Below are 22951 nucleotides of genomic sequence, written 5' to 3' on the forward strand. Positions count from 1 at the left end.
TGGATGGAAAGATATTAAAGGAAAAGGTGAAATACTTTGGCCACAAAATGAGAAGACATGATACCTTGGAGAACAATGAGGCTGGGGAAAATGGAAGGAAAAAAGAAGGGGGCAACCCAGGACAAGATGGATGAATGGTATCCTTGAAGTGACTGGCTTGACCTTGAAAGAGCTGGGGGTAGCCACAGTCAACAGGGAGCTCTCTTGTGAGCTGGTCCATGAGGTCAAAAAGAATCAGAAATGAAACAAATAAACAACATAGAAGCTCAGGAAGTGCAGCCTAAAAGTTCCAGTTTTTCACCAAACTGCAGATCCCAAGATCCCATAGGATCTTGCCATAGTATGAAGAATAGAATCATAGTGCTATTTTTGCATTCTGTGGGAAAGGGCCCCTGGATTCAATGTGTGTGCGTGCAGTCTCACCTGTCCCAGAATCAACTTTCTACACCACAGCTGCGAAAAACTAGTCAAGTCCCTGTGAGCATGTTCGAAATGCTTTCTTTCATCTCGACACAGAAAAGTCACATCCTTCTCTGCGTAGCTTTGTCAGAGGTTCCAAAAAATCCTTTTATTTTTAAAAATAAAAAAGCACAGCGACAATCAAGCACATCAAAAGGTAGAAAACAGCTACCAGATGTGCCTATGGAAAGATTTCAGCTCTGCTTTCTACTCTAAGCCCTGTAGACGTGTATCTGATTACAGCTTTGTGACCAGAGTAAGGTTGTAGAGGGATAAAAGTACCAGCTGAAAGAAATCAGTTTAGATGACTTTGGGCCAGAGACTTCAATAGTGTTTGCTTTTTTTTTTTTTTTACAGGTAAAGCACCGCAATGATTGCCACCCGCACAAGTGGGACAGTGAGGACCAAAGCTCCAGAGTTAAGGAAGACACCAACCCTTCTGCAGCTTTCCACCGAAAAAGAGAGGAGATGCACTGCCTTAGTTCAGATGCAGCGAAAGGCCCAAAGGCTGCTCCTTTTGCGTGAAATGGAAATGAACTGGTATCTTACATCGTATGAATTATCCCATGAATACACTGTAGCCTATGTGACTGGCATGCCGCACAGGTAAGCACTTTAAATATGCCCTTTGTGAGCAAAAATATCGGAAACAGTGACTTTTGAATCCACAAATGAATCATTGTTATGTTCTGCAGATATTCTTTAATGTCTTTGTATGAAAAATATTTAGTTTTGTCTGGCATCACAAGCAGCTAGTTAATGAGTCCTGTATTACTTATTAGTTTTATTGGTTAATGTGACATAAGAACCATTATTTTCTCGGTGTGGTTGGGAGTGCAGCTACTTGTTTACTCTGATTATAGAAGCTACAATCCTATGCAAATTTACCTTTGAGTAAGTGTCACCGAACACAAGGAGATCTATATCTGAGTAGGTTTTTAGGATGGCTGTGTCAGATGGATATTCTAATATATCAAGGGTACAATCCAAAAATATCGGCTTACAGGATTTGCCTCATCTGTGACATCACAAACCAGATGTCTTCCTTCCCAGTTGTTTTTAAAATGGGAGGGCAACATACAGTCAGGATTTTTCATATGCTCCACCAAAAGTCGAGGGGAATTGTAGCCCTCCACACTTTCTGTACTGCCAGTCTCACAACTATTGTTGTGCTTGCTGGGGGATTCTGGGAGTTGAAGTCCAAAACATCTGGAAGACGAAGTGCTGCTGAATTTCCTGCCCATTAAAATCTCTCCATCCTCACACAATACAAGAGGTAGCTGCTTTAGCCACATTGAGCCCCTATATCAAAAGAAAGATGGAATATATATATATATATATATATATATATATATAGTAAGGATACTATTTCAAAATATATTTTATGTTTTTATACTGAAGAGAAGGCAAAGAACTGTACTACACAAATGCTTTGGCCAGCTTGACCTATGGCTTTGTAGCAGATAAATCAGATAAGTATTTGAACTAGTAAAAATTGAGGTGGAGGGTCAAATGTTTAAGACATCAGTTTGTTACAGCTGTAATAGAGAGAAAGATTGGTAATGTTTACAAAAACATCTAGGTAACTGTTATGAAATCAATTTCTACACCACTGTAATCAAGTACATGGACAAAGCCATGCCTATGGTTGCCAGACTGAAAACTAGAGAAGACTGCTGTCATTTAAAACAGTTGGGTAGCAGAGAGGATTTCAGCAGATGTTGCTTGTCATGAAACCAAGTAACAAGCAGCACCTGATGTAATTCCCTCTTTTATTAAAGATACAGGAATCCTATCCTATTTTTTCTTGGACAGCTCTAGCTGCTATAAATGTCCTTCCTGCAGTGCCCTGTCCATAATGGTGTGTGTGTATGTAGGTTTGTATGTATGTAAAGGGGGATATATACACTGTGCATCAGGATTGGCCATAGATCTCCAGTAGCCAAAACCATATTCTCCACACAGGCCTGAGAAAATGCTTAAAGCCACACCAGTTTGCCATAATTGCACTCCTATTGGTGGGCCCCCTCATCCACCCACCAAAAGTCAACAAGACTTTGGGCATCATGGTTGGAAAAGATGACAATGCTTAATAAAGGGGAAAGCAGTAGGAAAAATGGATGATGGTACAACCAGTGGATTTTTTTTCAATTAAGGAAGCCATGGTCAAGAGTTTGCAAGATCTGAGCAGGAGTATTGATAACCAAGGGAGGGGGGAGTCATCTACACTGTATAATTAGTGCAGTTTAACATTACTTTAACTGTCATGACTCAGTGCTATGAAATCATGGAAGTTGTAGTTTTATGAGTCCTTTGGCCTTCCTTGTCCAAAAGTGAGGGTGTCTCGCCAAATTACAAATCCCAAAATTCATGGCAGTTAAGGTAGTGTCAAGCTGCATTAATTCTGCAATATAGATTCATCCAGGGTGACTTGGAGGCCACTCATTCATAGGTTTGTAGTAAGTCAAAGCCAACTCAACAACCAATAACAACAAATCTTATCATCTCTGTCTTCTCCTTTTCAATCCAAATACCCCCAATTCCTTAATCATCTTGGGTACTCTTCTCTGGATATCTTCTAGCATGCTTATATCCTTCTTGAATTTATTTATTTATTTATTGCATTTATATTCTACCCTTGTCACCTTGGAGGGGACTCAGGGCGGAGCTCAACATACAAACGGCAAACATTCGATACCGGGACATAAATTATATGCATACATAAGCATTAAAAATGTTTGTCTCAACATTGAACTCCACAGCTTAAACTGTCTCAATCATCTGCATCAAATCTAGTTGGCATGGTAAGGATTCCTATTGCGGCTTTCTTGCACTGTCCCAAAAGCTTGGTCCACAGCCAAGTTTTTAACATCCTTCCGAAGGACAGGAGGGAGGGGGCTGATCTAAATCCACTAGGAAGGGAGTTCCATAGCTGAGGGGCAATCACTGAGAAGGCGATTGTCCCTGCCAATTGCGCCTGTGACAGTGGTGGGACAGAGAACAGAGCCTCCCTGGAGGAAGTTAATCTCTGAGATGGTTTATAGAGGAAGATGTGTTTGGACAGGTAAATTGGACTGGGGCCGTTTAGGGCTTTGTGGGCCAAAGCCAGCACTTTGAATTGTGCTTGGTAGCAAACCGGCAACCAGTGGAGCTGACGTAACATGGGAGTTGTATGCTCTCTGTATGCCACCCCAGTTAGTAACCTGACTGCCTCTCATTGGACTATTTTAAGCTTCTGAACAGTCTTCAAAGGCAAACCCACAAAGAGCGCCTTGCAGTAGTCTATCCTGGATGTAACGAGAGCGTGGACCACCATGGCCCAGTCTGACTTCTCAAGGTACAGGTGCAGCTGGCGCACAAGTTTTAACTGTGTGAAAGCCCCCTTGGCTACTGCCGCAACCTGAGATTCCAGGCTCAGTGCTTAGTCCTGGAGGACTCCCAAACTGCGAACCTGCACCTTCAAGGGGCGTGTAACCCCATCCAGCACAGGCTGTAACCCTAAACTCACTCAGTCTTACGACTGACCAGGAATACCTCTGTCTTGTCTGGATTCAACTTCGATTTGCTCACCTCATTCAGACCGTTACAGCGGCCAGGCACCGGTTCAAGACTTGGGCAGCCTCCTTAGCATCCGGTGGAAAGGAGTAATAGCGTTGGATGTCATCTGCGTACAGATGGCATTAGGCTCCAAAATTCCGGATGATCTCACCCAATGGCTTCATGTAGATGGTAAACAACATGGGGAACAATATCGAGCCCTGCAGAACTCCACAGGACAATGGGGCTGAGTAGGTGTCCCCCAATAACATTTTCTGGATACGGTCCACAAGGAAGGACAGGAACCAGTGCAGAACAGAACCTCCAAGACCCATCTCTGTGAGATGACACAGAAGGATACCATGGTCCACAGTATCAAAGGCCACTGAGATGTCCAGAAGAACCAACAGGGACACACTCTGTGCTGTCGCACGCTGGGATCCTATACAAGACTATAAACAGGACTTAAATTCTGTTAGCCCAATGGGATGCCGGGGTTGCCTCAGAGAGAGGTTTTTTGGGATTTTCCTGAAAAGATGGGCTCCAAAGTTTTTAAAGATGCAACAAAATCTTTATTACTGAACAAATAACAAATCTTCAATGATTAGCTTCAAAGTTTTCTTAATAAACTATTGGCTTTCTCAATCTTGCCCCGAAAGGCAGGCAACTGTTCCTTCAGTGTTGGGAAAATCCCCGACCTCTACCTGGGCTATCTATCTTCTCTTCTGTTGGTGTGGGGCCCCTACACCCAGTCCAATCTGCTTTATGGTTGCCGCGAAGGGCCCTTACCGAACAGAGACTTTGCAGAACTTCCAGGAGGAGGAAGATGTTCACTTCGCAGTGATGGCTGGCTGAAGCGCTGTGGGACTGGATCCCTGTAAGTTCCTCAGCAAACTGTAACATCCCCAGCAAAAGCTGTGCTGAGGCTGTATATCCCTGGCCAAGCTATGGGGCCTTTCCTCCCCAGCCAAGCTATAGGGCTGTTTCTCCCCAGCCAAGCTGTAAATGATGAAGCCTTTTACAGGAGGCCCTGGTTTAAGTCCTGTAAGGAAGGCTTCTCTGTGTGGACTGAGCCAAAATGGCTCCTAATTCTCACCAAAACCCAGAAAGGGGGTGTAACTAGGGAACCTAATGATAATTGACAGGTCATTGACCCAATAACTGCAAAGTAAGGAAAGCCATCTAATTGCAAATGCATAGAACTTTAAAATGCATGCAACAATCAACAAATAGCAAGGTAAGCTGGAACTCCTGGTACGGCCGTACCAGAACACACTCCCCCTGTTAAGCTCTCTACGGAGATCATCCGCTAAGGCGACCATGGTTGTCTCAGTTCCGTGACCTGGTCTGAAACCAGACTGTGACAGATCCAGATCGTCAATTTTGTCCAAGAACCCCTGGAGCTGCGAGGCAACCACACATTCCAAGACTTTGCCCAAAAAGAGGAAACTGGAAACTGGTCAAAGGTTTATCAAATCAGTGGGGTCCAGTGATTTTTTCAACAGTGGTTTTATCACAGCTTCTTATAAGCTCACTGGAATTTTGCCTTCTTGAAGGGAGGCATTAACCACCAATTTTACCCACTCCACAATCCCCTCTGGCTTCCTTTATCAACCAGGATGGGCAGGGGTCCATGATGCATCTGATCACTCTCGCCTCTCCAAGGATCTCGTCAATGTTCTTGGGTTGCACAAATTGAAATGAATCCATTAAAATCAGACAAACAGGTGCTCTCCTTACATCTTCAGAAACTGCAGTAACTGTAAATTGTAGTCCCTAGAACTGGACGCAATTTTCCAGGTGAGATCTGACCAAAATAGCATAGAGTGGAGCTACTACTTCCCTCAGCCTGGACACTATGCTTCTGTTGATTAGCCTTGAATTACTTGGCTGCTGCATCATGCTACAGACTGTTTCGCTTCTGGTCTACTAAACCCAAGAGAACTTTTTCACATGTACTGCTTCCAAGACAGATGTCATCCACCACTTATTTGTGCATTACATTTTTTTCTGCCTTGATATAGTACCTTATATTCATCCCTGAGGAAATTCATTTTGTTAGCTTTGGCCCAACTTTCCAATCTGTTATGGTAATTTTGAATTCTGATCCTATTTTTTGTGATATTTGCAATCACCTCTAATTTGTGTCCCCTATACATTTAACAAGCTTGTCTTTCGATTGTCTAAACCAGAACTTCTTAAACCTTTCCACTTGGGCCTTTTTGCATGACTCCGGGTATATAGATATATCAAATAGGTATAAAAATCAAACATTTACTTGTTAAAAGTTAGCATTTGCAAAGCCTACTAAACAGGCTGATTTTCCTTTTTATGAAGTACAGCTGAAGTATCTCCTGCAGATTCCACTGTAAATGCTGTACAACAGATTCATGTAAATGTGTAAAACTTCCACTAGATGGCATTAAGATCCCCCCCCCCCCCCGAATCCTAATTTTGAGCAAAGAGGGTCCCATATAGGGTCCTGATATTCTGTTTAAGAAGCAGTGGTCTAAATCATTTACAGAATTGTTGAACAACACCAGACCCAAGACAGAACCCAGAGGCGCTTCACTAGTCGTTTCTCTCTGGAATTATGAGCTACCATTGTGAGGACTTTGGTGAATCAACCAATTATAAATCCACCTAACAGTAGTATTGTCTCTAGATTATTGTTCACCAGCTTTCCTGCAAGAATATCATGGGGGTCTTTATCTATAGCTTTGCCGAAATCAAGATATCATATCAATCCCCTTACCTATCAGAAGCCCCCGGTGGCGCAGTGGGTTAAACCCTTGTGCCAGCAGGACTGAAGACCGACAGGTTGCAGGTTCGAATCCGGGGAGAGGCGGATGAGCTCCCTCTATCAGCTCCAGCTCCTCATGCAGGGAAGCCTCCCACAAGGATGATAAAACATCAAATCATCAGGGCGTCCCCTGGGCAACGTCCTTGCAGACGGCCAATTCTCTCACACCAGAAGCAACTTGCAGTTTCTCAGGATGCTCCTGACACGACCAAAAAAAAAAAAAAAACCCTATCAGGTTTGCAACTCTATCAAAAGAAAATATATTATTAGTTTGGCATGACATGTTTTTGAGAAACCCATGCTGGCTTTTAGTAATCACATTTTTCCCAAGTGTATACAAACTGGCTGTTTAATGACATGTCTAAGAACTTTTCCTACTATTGACATCAAGTTAACTTGTCAGTAGTTGTTTGGAGTTGCTTTCCCCCAACTTTTTTTTTTTAAGACTGAGAACAATACGCCCTCCTCCAGCTTGGGAGGAATCATGTTCTCCATGAATTCTCAAAGACTACGGACAGTGGCTGTGAGATTCCATCTGCAAGGTCTTTTAGTGCTCTTGGATGTAGTTCAACTGACCCTGAAGGCTTGAATTAATTCACAGTAGTAGGTATTCCTTTTTACTACCTCTTATTATGGGCTGTAGCCTCCTTACTGCATGATTTATTCTATTTTCACCAGCCAGAGCACTGTTTTCCTTTAGGGAAAAGAGGAAGGCAAATAAAGTATTGAACAATTCGACCTTCTCTCTGTACCTTATTAGCATTTCACTTTCTCCACATAGTGGCTTTACCATTTCTTTGTTTTTCCTCTTCCTCTGAACATAGTAAAAAATACCCCACTTTTTACTTATTTTTAAGCTCTCTAGCAAGTCTGAGTTCATTATGAACTTTGGATTACCTGAATTTTCCCTGTTTATTCATGTATATTCTCAGTCAGTGGTTTTCCCCTTCTTCCAGATCATTCATATATGTTTGTGTGTATACACATCGCTCCCTCTCCCTCCCCCCCTCTAAATATATCAGACATCAGTGAGTCTGAAAGTTCTTTGAACATCTACCTAGTTCTTCCTCATTGAAATAGTTTACAACTGCTCTTTCAGCATCTCTGACCATAAGATCTCATCCAAGAGTTTATCACTCTAACCTGCTACCCAAGCTAAAATTAACAATGGGATTAGGACCATGTGAAATGGCTACACTTGTGGAACTTTGATTACACAAACACGAACTAAATACAATCACGCATGTATAGGAACTTCCATAGGTAGATGACACCAAGAGAATTTTGGCTATAAATTGTTGAAGTTGGAGGACTGTTCCATTATCCAGGTGGAATCCACAAGGGGGTGCTAGACAGCGAAGAATAGTCCATTTTACGGGGGGGGGGGGGGGGAGGGTTTGAAGCAGGAAAACAATTTATCCTGTTTTCACTGGTTGGTCCCTCCTCCTCTTCTTCCACATCATAAACGAGGGTTGTTTCCATGACAGTGACATGGGTGGGCGGAATAGCAAGAAAGTGTGGGGAAATAGTTTTACTCCTTCAAACTCCACGTCCCCCTATAAAATAGACTATCCTTCTCTATTTAGTGCCTCCTTGTGGCCTCTGCCCGGATAGTGGAACAGTACCAAAGTTAGTAACCTATTGGCTGACTCCATGCCTCTGTGATAATTTGTACCCGAAACTCTAAATTCCGATCCAATAATGTAACCACGATATAACACTGGGTCTGCTATTAAACATCAAGATGCATAAAAGTATATGAAACAAACCCCAGCTATCTTGAAAGCCTATTTGAGAAGCAAAAACCAGTAGCTGTATTCCTATAGCAGAATAACACTAAATAAAAATTGACCAGGGAATTGTCTTTAGATGACAAAATGCAGGTATAGGAAAGAAGCAGGAGGAAAATGAGCCAGGAACCACTAAAAAGGAAATTTTCTTCAACAAGAGATTGTCTAGTCCAGAATAAGCCTACTGTGAATGGCTGCCAGTGTGAGGACCCCTGGTCTAGAATGAGAAGATGCAACAAGCCCTAAGTCTACATATCTATGCTATCAAATACTCTGACACAAAAATGTGGAAAGGTTATATGTTTGGTTATAATCCGCTTCAGGTGGACTGGCTGGGGAATTCTAGAGCTGTTGTCCAGGCAAAATTTATTACACATTTTGTTCAACAATAAAATGTAACTTCATTAATGAAAAGAGCATGTTTGCAGCAAGCATGTAAGGATTTCTCTTCTCATGTTGACATTTTACTATCCATAAAAAAGACACAGGGGATGGAGACATCCCTCTTAGTAAATATAACCTTGGCTATGACCAAGGAATGCTTTGATCTTTCCATTGCTGTGGAATCCAGATTAATCAAAAGTGAAAGATCTGGAATTCTCTTTTCTCACTATGTAAGGTAGATTATCCACTTTATCTCTCGGGTGAAGCTATGCTCATGAACAGATGGCAGATAGTACCTTCTGATCACTATAAATATAAGAATTAGGATTCCAAAGCAGATACTAAAATAGGTTTTGACCTCAGAAATCATAATTAGAACTTGCTTGGACCTGGAAACAAGACCTTGATGAAATATTCCAACAATGGGTGTTGGCAAGGTCATTGAATTCCACAATCATTACAGTCAACCGCTGTGGGAGAAGCAAGAATAATCCACACATGCCTTGCAGAAATGACTTTCTCTCTCTCTCTCTCTCTCCTACACAGAATTATAATCTTTTCCAAAACATGTTTCTCTTTGCAAGATCAATCTTAGCTGATCTACTTTTGAAAGATTTAAAGATTAAGGGAGCCCATGAGACATCATCAAATTACTTGATTATCTAATCACATTCTGTTTGATGGATTAGTGGCTGAAAGAAAGATGAAGGGTTAGAGATGGTTTGAATATTGCAACACAGTTCTCCAGAGCTACCAGTTAAAGTGAGGTTATTATAACATCTATGGTTGGCTGAGCATATGACCTTATCCCACCCTAATTTTATGACCATAATGGAGTCCCACTGAAATCTTCCCATGACACACAGCCACTTCCGGTGACCGTGCATTGAAATCCATCTCACTAGCATGAGAAGACAGTCAGATCACAGAGGACTTCATCCCATGTGGGGTGGTAAGGGGGGGGGGTTGTCTTCTTATCATAATGTTTTGTTCCATTGTATTTATAATGAAAAGGGGTAATACCACCACATGCAATGTACTTTTGTCCATTTCTACAGTAATCCTCCACATTATGAGCTCTCACATGGGAAAGTGTAGTCCCCACCCGTTCCACTTTTTTTTAATTATAAAAGGGGAAACATTGAAATTGCAGAAGACCAAAGCCTTGGTGTAAAAATGGGGAAAATATGGCAACAGCTTAGTGGTGATATATCAAAATTCCTGATGAAAAAATGAAATAAAAAGAATTAACATAAAAGAATTATGCAAGATAATTACTAGTGAGAAAAGGAGCATCAATGCTCATTTGGAGACCACTCATTTGGAGGCCCACTCTTCAACATCACTAAAGTGATATATCACAGGCAAATCTGACAGATACCATCACACATTAAATTAAGCACCTTCAGCCATCTTTGTGTGAATATGGAGCTCTTAAGACAATTGCTCCCTGACTTCATGATCCTCTGTTTCTAGACACATTTGAAACAGTTCACAAACACATTCCTATGACTGACTGACAGAAGTAATCACCACTAAAGTGATTTAACATAGGCAAATCTGACAGATCCCATCACATATTAAATTAAGCACCTTCAGCCGTTTTTGTGTGAATATGGAGCTCTTAAGACAATTGCTCCCTGACTTCATGATCCTCTGTTTTTACACAGGTTTGAAACAGTTCACAAACAGAGTCTCACATCCAACTGACAGAAGTGATTTTGCGTCATATGGTGGGCTCTGTGGAACTCCAAATGTAAACTGTTTCAAAAGTGTGTAGAAATGAGGGGGACCCTGCATCTGATGAGATCCAGAATCATGACCCAACACTCAAACCACAGCTTGCTGTGAAAAATAATTTATCTGGGGAAATAAAATGTTTGAAACACATTGGGAGTGAAAGACAAATGTTCCTTTCCTATGCAGCTGCTAACATTGTGTGCCTTTGCTTTTTCAACATTGATTCTGTAGGTTGAAAATGACTCAGCAGGTACTTTCCTTCTAATTTTAAGCCTCTTAGGAGAAATATATGCTTCACAATGTCATTTCAGAACTGTAAATCTTTCCTAACTCCCCATTGCCACCCCAGAATCCACACCACTGCTTTTGTTCTCCTCACTAATTAGACTAATTGAACAAAAGGTTGTGCCTTGGTCAGCTATCAGAACTTTACGAGGGACAGATTTCTTTGTAATTGATAGTTGCTTTATTAAAACAATACATTTCTTAGGCACCCACACTGTGACCAAACAGTAGGGCATTAAGTAGTAAATATCCAATTATTTCTTTTCATAAAAACACAGCTCTAAAGGGATTGTTAATTAGTACAGTGTTTTTATTTTCTGGCGTAAGCATTTCTGCCCAATAATGACACAGCAACCAGGTCTGATGCAGTAGTTACTCCGCAGTTGCCTTTGTCACAGAATACAAGGATCCGCATAATTGCAGAACCCATACCTGCCATTTTACTTATTTGTGTTCAGAGGAGAAGATGCCTCTCTAGGAATCTCCTTGATTCTCCTTGTGATTCTATAGCATACCTCCCCTGGAAGCTATTATACAATATATTGCATTGGAGGATCTAAATAGTGAAGACACCTTTGGAGGAATTTCTAGGTTGTCCAATGCAACTCTATGGTATGCTGGGACTTGGATTCAGGGGTCTTAATGTATTTAATGACAAAAAAATCTGTATTAATATTGCAAATTTTCTCCCAGATGGTAGATGTTATAAAAATGAAAGTGCCATTTTGTGCATCATGGCAGTGAGCAAAGTGAAGACAGATGCCAAGTTCTAGCTTACCAAGGCTCAGCTATCAGAATCAAACTTTTTGACTGTGAGGAGGTGAGACTCGGGTTGAGTTGATGCTCCTGATGCCTGATGAATAAGAGCAATTTGCCCTAAATTGATCATTATCCCTACCATCCCTCCCTAAATTTTGGAGGGTTTGTATAGATGATTGTTTGTCAATAGATATGGCCAGTGTGTCTATCATACATACCATAAACATTCCCCATAATGGTCCCGGGAGTTGTAGGCAACCAGCTCATAACAATCACAGGTAGATGGTCCTGCCTCAGTCTCAGATGCCAAGGGAATCTCAAAATAGATTCTTGCCCCAATTGCTTTCACACCAACTGGCAGGTGGAATGAGTGAGTCAGTTTCCATTGACTGCCAGGTGGGTAATAAATGGATTTCTATCAATTAGCAGGCAAGATGTCCATGCTGTGGGCAAAGACTATAAAGCTGGAGCCAATAAAGTTGTGACCTTTTCGAACCCAACAAAATGCAATCTGTGCTCCTTGCTAAGGGCAAAGCCCCACTTTCACCGCTGGGTCTACACTTAACAGATTGTGTCATATGGGTCGCTCTCATCCTAAATATAGTTTCCACAAAAAAAAAATCTATTGATTTTGACAAAGCTAAGCATTCAGTTTCCCATCCCAGTCTGAGTTTCAAATACAGGTATGGCCTTGATGCAGGTGTATGTGATTAGGCTGATGGAAGATTTTCCCTGCCTCTTTCTTCCCATTGCAGTTCTATGTGCTTCACTTGTAAAGGTAGTCCCTGAATTACAAACACCTGACTTATAAACAACTCACAGTTACAAACAGCAGTGAGAGAAATCTACTCCTAGGAAGGTAAATTCACTCCTGGAAGAGTTCTCACAGGGAAGAGGTGTCTCCACTGAAGGTCTATGACTGAGCCTTGTTTCCACAGTAAGCCATTTTTTTCCAAAATCCAATGATCACAGGGACAGAAAGTAAGGTGAAATCTTCTGAACAGGGCCACAGACAGCAAAACAAGCACCACAAGGATGTTAACCCTTCCCTATGCTATCCAAAGTGCCCTCTCTCTCACACACACACATACACATACTTGTTTTTATTTACAAACAAATTCAACTTAAGATCAAACCTACCAAACCTATCTTGTTCGTAACTTGGGGAGTGGTTGTATTTGCCTGGAACAATCCTGATTCATCTTCTGTCATACTGCTTTTGCCTGCTGCTTTTAAAATGTCCCAGTTTCTCTTCTTGACATCCCTCTCCTTTGTCTTCAGTTTAGTTCAACTGGTGTAATTCAGCAGAGAGAGAGAGAAATAGAGGGAAAGAAATCTGGTATTTCCCAATAGATTTTTTGCAAAAGCAAATTGCTGCAGTTCTCCTAGCCTTTCTGGCTTTCTGCATTAATAACCTCAACATCTTAATCACTCTGATGTTGTCTGATCAAATATATCCCATTTTAAATCTATAAAATCTATTAAATTTGTTAAATCTATGAGGATGCCGGTCATAAATGCAGGAGAAACGTCAGCAGAGAATGCTTCTAGAACATGGCCACATAGCCTGAAAAGCCTACAACAACCCAGTGATTCCGGCCATCAAAGCTTTCGACAATACATTACTTATTTACTCTATTTGTATCCTGCCTTTCTCTGCCCCGGCTTTATATATGGCAACTATTTAATGCCTTTGAACAACAAACAATTAAAATACATTAATTTAAAGATTTAACATTAAAATTAAAGGCACATTAAAATCATGTAAAACATTACAATCACTATTAAAAATCACACCATCCACAATTGCAATCTGGGGACGTTACAAAAGTCATTGCACATAATTCCACAGCTTTTATTGCACTGTAGTTAATCTCCAAAGGCTTGACCTCAGAGTCGGGTTCTCTCTTTCCTTATGAAGGCCAGGAAGGAGGGAGCTGCTCTGATATCACTGGGGAGGGAGTGCCACAGCCGAGGGGCCACCACTGAGAAGGCCTGGTGTTTTGTTTTGTTTTTTGTGGATGATATGCAGGTCATCTTTGTACATGCTAGACAAAAGTTGAGAAATTGGAATGAGTATTGATCCCTGAAAAATGGGTAGTATTAGATTCTGGATCCAACCCAAAGAAGAAGAAAAGGAGGACAATATAGTAATGATAGGGCAATCTAAAAAGAGCCTGTCATTCAAGTAACCACAAAGGCAGAATGGGGAGATTGTGTTGTGTGTAGTGATGGAAGAGAAACAAGAAATCCAACAGAAATCAATGTTAAAGTGGGAAGTGTTTTTCCCAAAGAGGGACTGTTATCCCATACTTCAGAATGTGTTGCCAGAAAGAGTGAGAAACTGTAGAAATGTGCTTTTTTTTCTCCAGCCCTCCTACCCTGCACCATATTATGCCAATACAAAATGTAATTGCTGCCAAGGAAACAGACTCAGTGTGTAATAAAATAAAATGAAAAGGAATAAGAGCGGCTTTTGATAAAATGTCATTGTATGGTTGTTGCTTTTTTCCTGGTTTATATTAATTTTATACAGCAATGTACCAGTTCTCAGTTGATTGTTTTATGTAGTTGTTGCTTTTGTATCATAGCTCTCTTCCATTACAGGTATTATACATGGCTCTCGTTTGTCTCAGTGACATAGGTCAGGCTGAGATCCTCTCTCACTCAGACCCCCCCCCCCCCCCCCGAATCAAAATCCTGGCTACAGGCCTGCCTGGATATATAAAGTTCCACTACAACACACTAAGTTGGCTCTCACTATATGCAATGATGAATGTAATGTTACATTCACTTATGAAACAGAGGCTGGACTATCAGAATATGCTCTTCCTTTTTGTGATAGAGCCCCACCAGAAGTAGTTTGACATCAGGAGATGGCAGCCGGTGGGCTCCATCGCAAAAGAGAAAATGCACCGCCATATGCCACCAATTTGGGTCCCTTCTGATGAGGTCACTATTCTGGATCTGCATGGTCTTTCACAATGGGGACAGAGATTTCCAGATGGCAGGAAGAAGAGAAGGCTGAGAGGAGACATGATAGCCATGTATAAATATGTGAGAGGAAGCCACAGGGAGGAGGGAGCAAGCTTGTTTTCTGCTTCCTTGGAGACTAGGACGCGGAACAATGGCTTCAAACTACAAGAGAGGAGATTCCATCTGAACATTAGGAAGAACTTCCTGACTGTGAGAGCCGTTCAGCAGTGGAACTCTCTGCCCCGGAGTGTGGTGGAGGCTCCTTCTTTGGAAGCTTTTAAGCAGAGGCTGGATGTCCATCTGTCAGGGGTGATTTGAATGCAATATTCCTGCTTCTTGGCAGGGGGTTGGACTGGATGGCCCATGAGGTCTCTTCCAACTCTTTGATTCTATGATTCTATGATTCTAGGTGGTAATGAAAGGACTTGCTTGACATGTTTTCCTTTTGGCATTTTTCTCCCTTTTGTCCTTTATTCATGCCTCCTCAAAATCCATGGCAATCATTGGTGATAGTTGATCTCCAGTTGCAATGCTCAAGGGCCAGATCTTCCCAGTTCTTAGTGTCTATTCCACATTTTTTAAGGTTAGCTTTAAACCCATCTTTAAATCTCTTTCTGCCCACTGGCATTCCATTTTGAATCCATTACTTTATTTCCTAGTCTCTGGAGCAGCAGAAAACAAGCTTCTCAATTTCTCGATATGACATCACTTCAGATAATCAAGTATGGTTACCATGTCACCTCTTAACTTTCTCTACTCCAGGCTAAACATACCCATCTTCCTAAGGTATTCCAGGTAATCATTAGGAGGAACTTTCTCACTGCAGAGGGTTGTGACCAGTGGATTTGAGCTCTCCACACACAAACATGGGAGCCACCTGCCCTATAGTCATGGAAATTAACCAGCCATCAGTGTTTTAGTATTTCAATAAATACGAGCTTATTACCTGCTGGTTTATGCAGCTCTGACAACTCTGAAGATTGGATACAACACTTGAGTTTTAAATAGGATCTACACTTTCTGCTTATGATGGAAGATATAGCTGTTTCAAACAGTAATACTGTTTGCAGGCATCTTTAGTGATTCCACAGTCTGATACTTAATGGATTGATTCCCTAAGCTAAGTTCCAATACCAAAGTGAGCTTGTGGGATAAAAATGCTTGGAGTAACCTGGCTGAACTGAATTATCTCTAAAAGACATGAGAGGAAAGGTTTAAGGAAGTTGACGATGTATAGCTCCATGCTTCTATCTTTATGACTCATCGCTTGGTTCTGATTCTTAAGTGTTTTATATTGCCTTATTATGATTTTATTGATTGCATGGGTTTTGCCGTAGATTTCATTTCTTGTGTATGCTGTAAGCTTCCTTTTGGGCCCTACAGGGTCCAAAGGTGTATTCAAGAGTGTCAGGAGGAGTTTTATGGAGTTATTTATTCTAGACTGCATTTGGTGAAATTTAGTGTATGTGCTTTAACTAAGAGTTCCTCTGCTACTGCAGTTTTATCTGCTACCTCATTGTTATTTTAATTAGATAGACATGGAAGAAAGGATTAAATCTAATTGTTAGTGCCAAGTATAGTAGACTCCCCTTTAATCAACAGGAGATTGGTAAATCAGTTTTCATTTAGGCTCTGTTTATTTGCTAGGTCTAGTCTAGTCAGGGCTACCAAATTGCAGCAATTGCTAGAAATTATGTAACCCTTTAGATGTTGCTGGGTTGCAACTTCTACTACTTTTAGCTACCATTGCCAATAGGGAAAAATGCCGGGAGTTGCAGTCAACATACAGTGGGTTCCATGACTCCTATCTCTAGTTTATGAAATTTTCAGTGTTTCCCGATTGCTTGTTCCCTGCCCTAATATTTTTAGATATAGGTCAGGATAAAATATTTAAATATCTACAGTATGACCCCCATATCCACAGGGATCCATTTCCTGATTCCGCATGGATATGAGAAATTGCAGATAATAGCAAACCCTATTGAAATGAAGAACTTCTGGCCCAATAATACCACATAATTGCACTAGAGGATCTAGAAAATGCCTAGAGAGGACATACTTGGTAAGATGAGGATAAATGAAACCTTGGATATTAACCCCATGGATGGAGGAGTATAATGTATTATAATATATTACATTAAAATAGCTTTTAATTTTATCTACTTTATTTACACTAAAGAGTTGGATAACAGTATTAATTATAATTATAATATGTAGTACAACTCCTGTGTCCACAAGGCATCTATTCCTGAACTTAAAGATATTAGTGCATGTGCTGGTAACCTCAAGGTTGGACTTCTGCAGTGACGGCCCGTAGCCAGGATTTCGATTCGGGGGGGGGGGCTGAGTCTGAAAGAGGGTCCACCCTAGCAAACCTTTTGTATCGTTACCCCAATACCCCCCCCCCCAGCCCAGCCCGGCTACATGCCTGTGCAGTGTGCTTTACATTGGGGCTACCTTTGTACCAAGTTCAGAAACTCCAGTTGGTTTGAAACACAGCAGGCAGATTGGTCCTAGGAACATCCAGAAGTGAGCCTATCACCCCTATACTGCAGTCACTCCACTGACTGCCAATTAGTTTCCAGGCAAAGTACAAAGTGTTGGTTTTTACCTTTAAAGCCCTACCTGGTTTGGCTCCAGGTTATCTAAAGGATGGCCTTCTCCCATACAACCCGCCCTTTAGGACACTTCAGTCTTCTGGTGGAGGCTTTCTCCAACCAGCCAGACCCCAACTGGTGACTGTCACCCAGAAGAACTTTTCATCAGCCACTACAAGACTGTAAATGCCCTGCTGGAAGCGATCCAACAGCTAAATCAGCTTTGGGAATTTAAAACACATCTGAAGACCTATCTCTTCTGGCAGGCCTATCCTAAACTCATGTCTTGTGTTCACTATATTTCAATCTTTGTTCTGTGTATTTTAATATTATCAGTTTGAATACCAGTGTTGACATGGAAGCCATGCCTTATTTCTGAGAAATCAGTACATACACAAGAGCCTACAAGGAAAGAAATCTGTCTATCCCCACTACTTTCACCTCCATTTCCTACTCTCTGAAGCTTGCTTTTTAGAATAGTCAGTTTATAGTTTCCAGATCAGTTATGCTTGTCTCTTTAAGTGCAGGGAAAGGTGGTCTGAGTGAGAGAAAGCATGCTGGCAGAGGTGACATCCAGAGCCCTCTTGCTTTGTGGGAACCACTGTTAATCTCCTCCTTCTCCTGAGTAATTGTTTTTGGGCAGAGAACAGACACAGAAGATTGTTTTTCTTCACCCCCATGAGGAGCACCAGCATCTTGTTCAGAGGGACAGAAGCTTCTCACAAGGACATCAAGGTCCCAACAGGTTTCATCACACTCTTGCTTGATTTGCTGAACTTCTTCAAGTTGGGTTTTCACATTTGGTAGCAGAGGCATTTTAGGAATAGCCCCACACCAAGTGGAAAAACAGTGGGTTAAAGGGTAAACCGTCACAGTGTATAGATTTCCTAATATGGACATTATATCTGAATAGGGGAAAAGGTCAGCATCGCAATACCTGAGAGCAGCTTGGGACTTACACAGCAACATTTCATCCTCCTTTCTGAATTGCTTTAATAAAGTGAATTTAGCAGGCCATAATCTGAGACTCCCCATGGGCACTTAAATTGTTTTAACTAGAGAACTGAATGCTTCCAAATTGTTATGTGCCCCAAGGTTGTCTCTTTTGTAAATTGTAAATTGGATTGACACATGCAAAGCTGCAATTTTTTAAACAAAATGTTTACATTCTTACCCTCTTTGCCAGCCAGTAGGTATACCAGGTTCCCTTCTTTATGTCTCTGGAATTTATGTTAGGAAAGTTTGGCATAAAATCTCAGCAAAAGTTTGAGGAAATTTAATGCAATACAAATAATGACTCTTATGCTGTAAATATTTTAATACTGTGTAACCTGAAATAAAAATGAGTAGAATATTTATATTCAACATCACCAAACAGAAGAGACCTTTTCAAATATTTGGTAATGTGTAAGGAAGCAGGGTAATTAAGTATATTCAATTTCCATATATTATTTATTACTGGAAATAATAAACATCATCGCAACTTTGACCAATGGTGGGTGGCAATAGGCAGATTGCCTGTGGTATTTTTCCCATTTTTAAAAGATCCATATGTACATTGTTAAGCTTAACAGCACACAGTCTTTATAATGTCTCCCTGTAAAAGACTGCATACATAGAAGCTAGCTATAGGGGATTCTGTTCTTAAGTTGAATTTGTATGTAAGTTGGAACAGGTACATTTTAAATGTATAACTCCAGTCATATGTGTGTGTGTGTGTGTGTGTGTGTGTGTGTATGCAAGCATTGCATAATTTAGGGAATGACAAACACGTTTGTGGTGTTTGTTTTGCTGTCTATGCTCCTGTTTAGAAGATTTCACCTCACTTTCTGTCTGGATTTTGAAAAAAATGGTTTCCTGTGGAAATAAGGACTGGTGATACAGCTTCAGCTGAGACACCTTTCCCCTATGATACGTCTTTCAGGAGTGAAATTCCCTTCCAAGGGGTAGATTTCGCTCACCTAAGTCATATACACTAAAATAGAATTGAACATAGAAGAAATGAACATTAAAGTTATGAAAAACAAATAATTAAAACTATGAAAATATTTTAATATGCATAAAATACTATTGTGTGTTCAACAAAGTGAAGGTCTAGTTTGCGTTACCAAAACCAGATCAGGCTAAACGATCTGGTGACAAGGTCATTAATCTGTTGGGGCCTTGGACTTGGGTGCATACACTGTAGAATTAATGCAGTTTGACTCCATTTTAACTACCATTAACTCAATGCTATGGAATCAAAGGAGTTGTAGTTTTACATGGCTTTTAGCCTTCTCTGCTAAAGAGTGCTGGTACATCACCAAACTACAAATCCCAGGTTTCCATATGATTGAACCATGGCATTTAAAATGGTATCAAACTGCATTTATTATACACTGTAAATGCACTCTTTGTGAGCCATTTGTCTTTGACCTTGCTGCGTTGCTCCCAATTAGCAGCTTCTGGCAGGAAGACCCACCTGAGTCCACAGTGCCATATAATCCAGTTCAATGTGGATTTTATGCAATTGTATAAATATACAATTTGTACAAATGTCCTCCAGAAGGAGGACATTCTGAAATTGGAGTATCAAAGAAGGAGGACATTCTGAAATTGGAGTATCAAACCAGAAAGTACACCTAGGAAATTAAGTAGAACATGTTTCTGTGATTTATAGTTCTTTTGCACATATATCCCCACCCTCGACCCACATATTAATGGTTTGCTATCTTATCTTCCTGTCGACATGGGAGATAAGGCAGTTTACTGGACAGACTGAACAAAAGTAATGCTTATATTTCTTTTTCTTAGAATTAAAGTGCAAAGAGATTTCACATAAGATATCTCTATTGGTAACCCAGAAAATTCAAGTTTTAAAACTGAACATTTGGAAGTGCTTTTTTAAAAAAAGACATGTGTTCAGTCACTTTAAAACATAGCTTTAAAAGACTGCTCGTTTCTAACAGGATGTCTGGTAAGGAACTGTTCTTTAAAGATAATAATTGTCGTGTATTTTCTTTTTGATTCCTACCAGCTTCACATTATGCTCAAAAATCATGGCTTTCACAGGACAATCTCAGGAATCTGTGTAATTCAAATAATATCCCATTAAAGGCATTTCTTGAGGTCTCCTTGTACTATATCTTTGAGGACCTAAAAGACACATTTTTCTGCATTCTCCAGTGAAAATGCACAATACGTACTCCCATCTAACCAAGGTCTCTTTCAGAGGAAGCCAATATGTCAGCAGATTGTGTTATTTGATGCTGTGGGTCTCTTTCTCATATATCCGAAATATCCAAACAACATTTCTATTGTCCTGAAACATTTTCTGGCAGTTACTGGAAACATTTTATTCCCACATTCAAATGTATTTAATTCTGAGAAGTATCAGAACAAAAATATCTCGTACTCTTCTCATCCTTTTCTTTGAACTGAAGAAATGCAATATTATTTTAGTGTCTTACTCTCTGTAATACTAGATATTTGGGGACTGAAGGAATATTTTCATTGGAGGGAAGAATTTTTATGTGGGGTGTGTGTTGCCTTCATTAACTTTACACACTCTGATAGTCATTCCAGTGCAGGTTTGTCTTTCAAAGAACCAGGAAACCAATAACTCAAATGACTCATTCTTCACTTACCTCTAAGTAAGCACCATTGAAGGCAGTGGGACTTACTTCTGAGTAAGCCTAAATTTGCAGTACTAGTTTTCTTATTTACGTATTTTCAAGGCCAATGGAACGATAGGATGTCATTCAGAAGGCTTGAACAAACTTTCCAAACATTCAAAGACTTGGGTTTCACTTGTTATGCCAAACCAACACAGCAGACATGGCAGTTGTGACTGAAGCTGGATCTGCACGGTCCTATATCCCAGGATGTGATCCCAGATTATCAGTTTTGAACTGGATTATATGAATATGAGTTTCCACTGCTATATAATCTGCAATAAATAGATAATTTGGGATCAGATCCTGGGATATCGAGCAGTGTAGAAGGGGGCTGAATGGTTAAACAAGTGTATTTGTTTGCTGAAACTATGGTATGTAAAATTAAAACAAAACAATGAATTGCAATTATTCATAGCACAACTGTGGAGGTGTGCATTTTAAAATAGCATTAAATATTAATGGCTCACCATCCAGCATGGTCATCAGCAGTAAAAAAAAAAAAAAAAAAGGAAGAAAGACCCACACATGCTTCTTCTCTGTCCCATATTTTAGTAGAAGAGTTATCAAACCTTTGCTTCAGTCTAAAGCTGTTCCTGCTTGTTTCCGAAATCACTACTGTTGAGATATCACAATAAACAAAAAAATGCAGGAGAAATTTAAGGACTATGGAACACATTTTGCAATAAGCAGGGAATGAAAGGGTGATATTAGGCTAAGGATAGATTAATTTCACCCCAAATTTGGTATGTGAGGCAGTCATCTTACTTTTCCAGATAGCAAGACTGGGACACATTGGAGTGGCTACTGCAAAATTAAAGATTAACAAGACTCCTTGAATTCAACTGAACTTAGCCACAATCTTCCTTTTGTCTTCCGTGTTTAGTGTTGGAAGAAGATATGTATCAGGCCTTCTTTGTGGTTGCTCTCAAGCTATGGTCAGGAGATGAAACCCTATCACTTATACTGTTTAATGCCCATATTGTTAGGAAATGTGATTAGCAAACTCATCAGATGGATTGTCTGCATGGCAAAGTCCACTGGAGCCCATCAGTGCACTGAGAGGGAGCCCTGAGGAGTCAGGTGACTATCTGTCTCCTAATTGAAGAAGCTGGGGACAGCATAGAAGGAAGCTGGGGACTGCATGGAAACATCATAGGATGGCAGCCCATGACCCACAAGGATAAGGGGATGAAGCTGGGCGCTGTCCTCTGCTGTACCCAGACTTCTGGAGCTCCATGTGATAAGGTCCAGAAAGACCTGGATCTCTCAAGCAAAGTAATCATATTGACAAGGCAGAAGCCAAATAACAACCAGTCTCATCCTCACCTTCTCAAATTCAATGTCTAGTAGAGCAAAGAAGCGTGGTCTTTCTTGTAAAAGATATATATGTAGCTTTATGTACAAAACATATCCATGGTCTCAAGGAGGAGAAAATGGCAAGAGGGAATTTGAAGTATTGCTAGGCAGTAGTGGGGGTGTTGGAGCAGAAAAATAGATAGGGAGAGGCCTGGGCTGACTCAAAGTATTTTGCTGCCTGAAATGAGGAACAACATTGTGCTCTCTCCATATAGAAGTTAATTGGATTGGCAACTGAATTTTACATTAGAGATGGCACTGCACCATCCATTTCACTTGTAGGTCATTTCACCCCACCATCATTCCTTCTAATAACAAAGTTAAAGTGAATGCCAGTACAAAAGGTTTGGAGCCAAAAAAGTGTGAGTTGAGAGTCAAACTAATTATATTGGGAACACATGTTCTCAGTGATTAACCCATTTGCCTTCTCAAAATAAGATTTTCCCAGAGAACATGCCTAATTTTCATTGTTTTATTTTTCTCCACTTTACCTATATGAAAAGGTAGTTCACGGCAAAGGTGAAACAAAAGGGCAGCTAAAACCTAATCATAATCATAGAAACAATTTAAAAACTGTCAAACGTTCCTATTTAAAGCAACGCTAATTTA

At 40.5% G+C, this 22951-nt stretch overlaps 1 protein-coding gene across 2 annotated transcripts in view; it reads left to right on the forward strand.

Annotated features, from left to right (window-relative positions):
- The first annotated feature begins 657 nt into the window (after positions 1–657).
- Positions 658–22951, forward strand: part of KCNAB1 (potassium voltage-gated channel subfamily A regulatory beta subunit 1) — a 207413-nt gene continuing 185119 nt past the window's right edge. Inside the window, exons 1-2 of one of the 2 annotated variants that reach the window (XM_060767649.2) lie at positions 658–715; positions 817–1065. In XM_060767649.2, the coding sequence (XP_060623632.1) occupies positions 830–1065 (236 nt within the window). In that variant the 5' untranslated portion in view covers positions 658–715; positions 817–829. Of the gene's footprint in view, positions 716–776; positions 1066–22951 lie in introns of those variants that run through there. The other variant, XM_060767648.2, reaches the window with a different exon arrangement.

The sequence above is a fragment of the Anolis sagrei genome, chromosome 3, assembly GCF_037176765.1.
Source record: "Anolis sagrei isolate rAnoSag1 chromosome 3, rAnoSag1.mat, whole genome shotgun sequence".
NCBI classification, from domain to species: Eukaryota; Metazoa; Chordata; class Lepidosauria; order Squamata; family Dactyloidae; genus Anolis; species Anolis sagrei.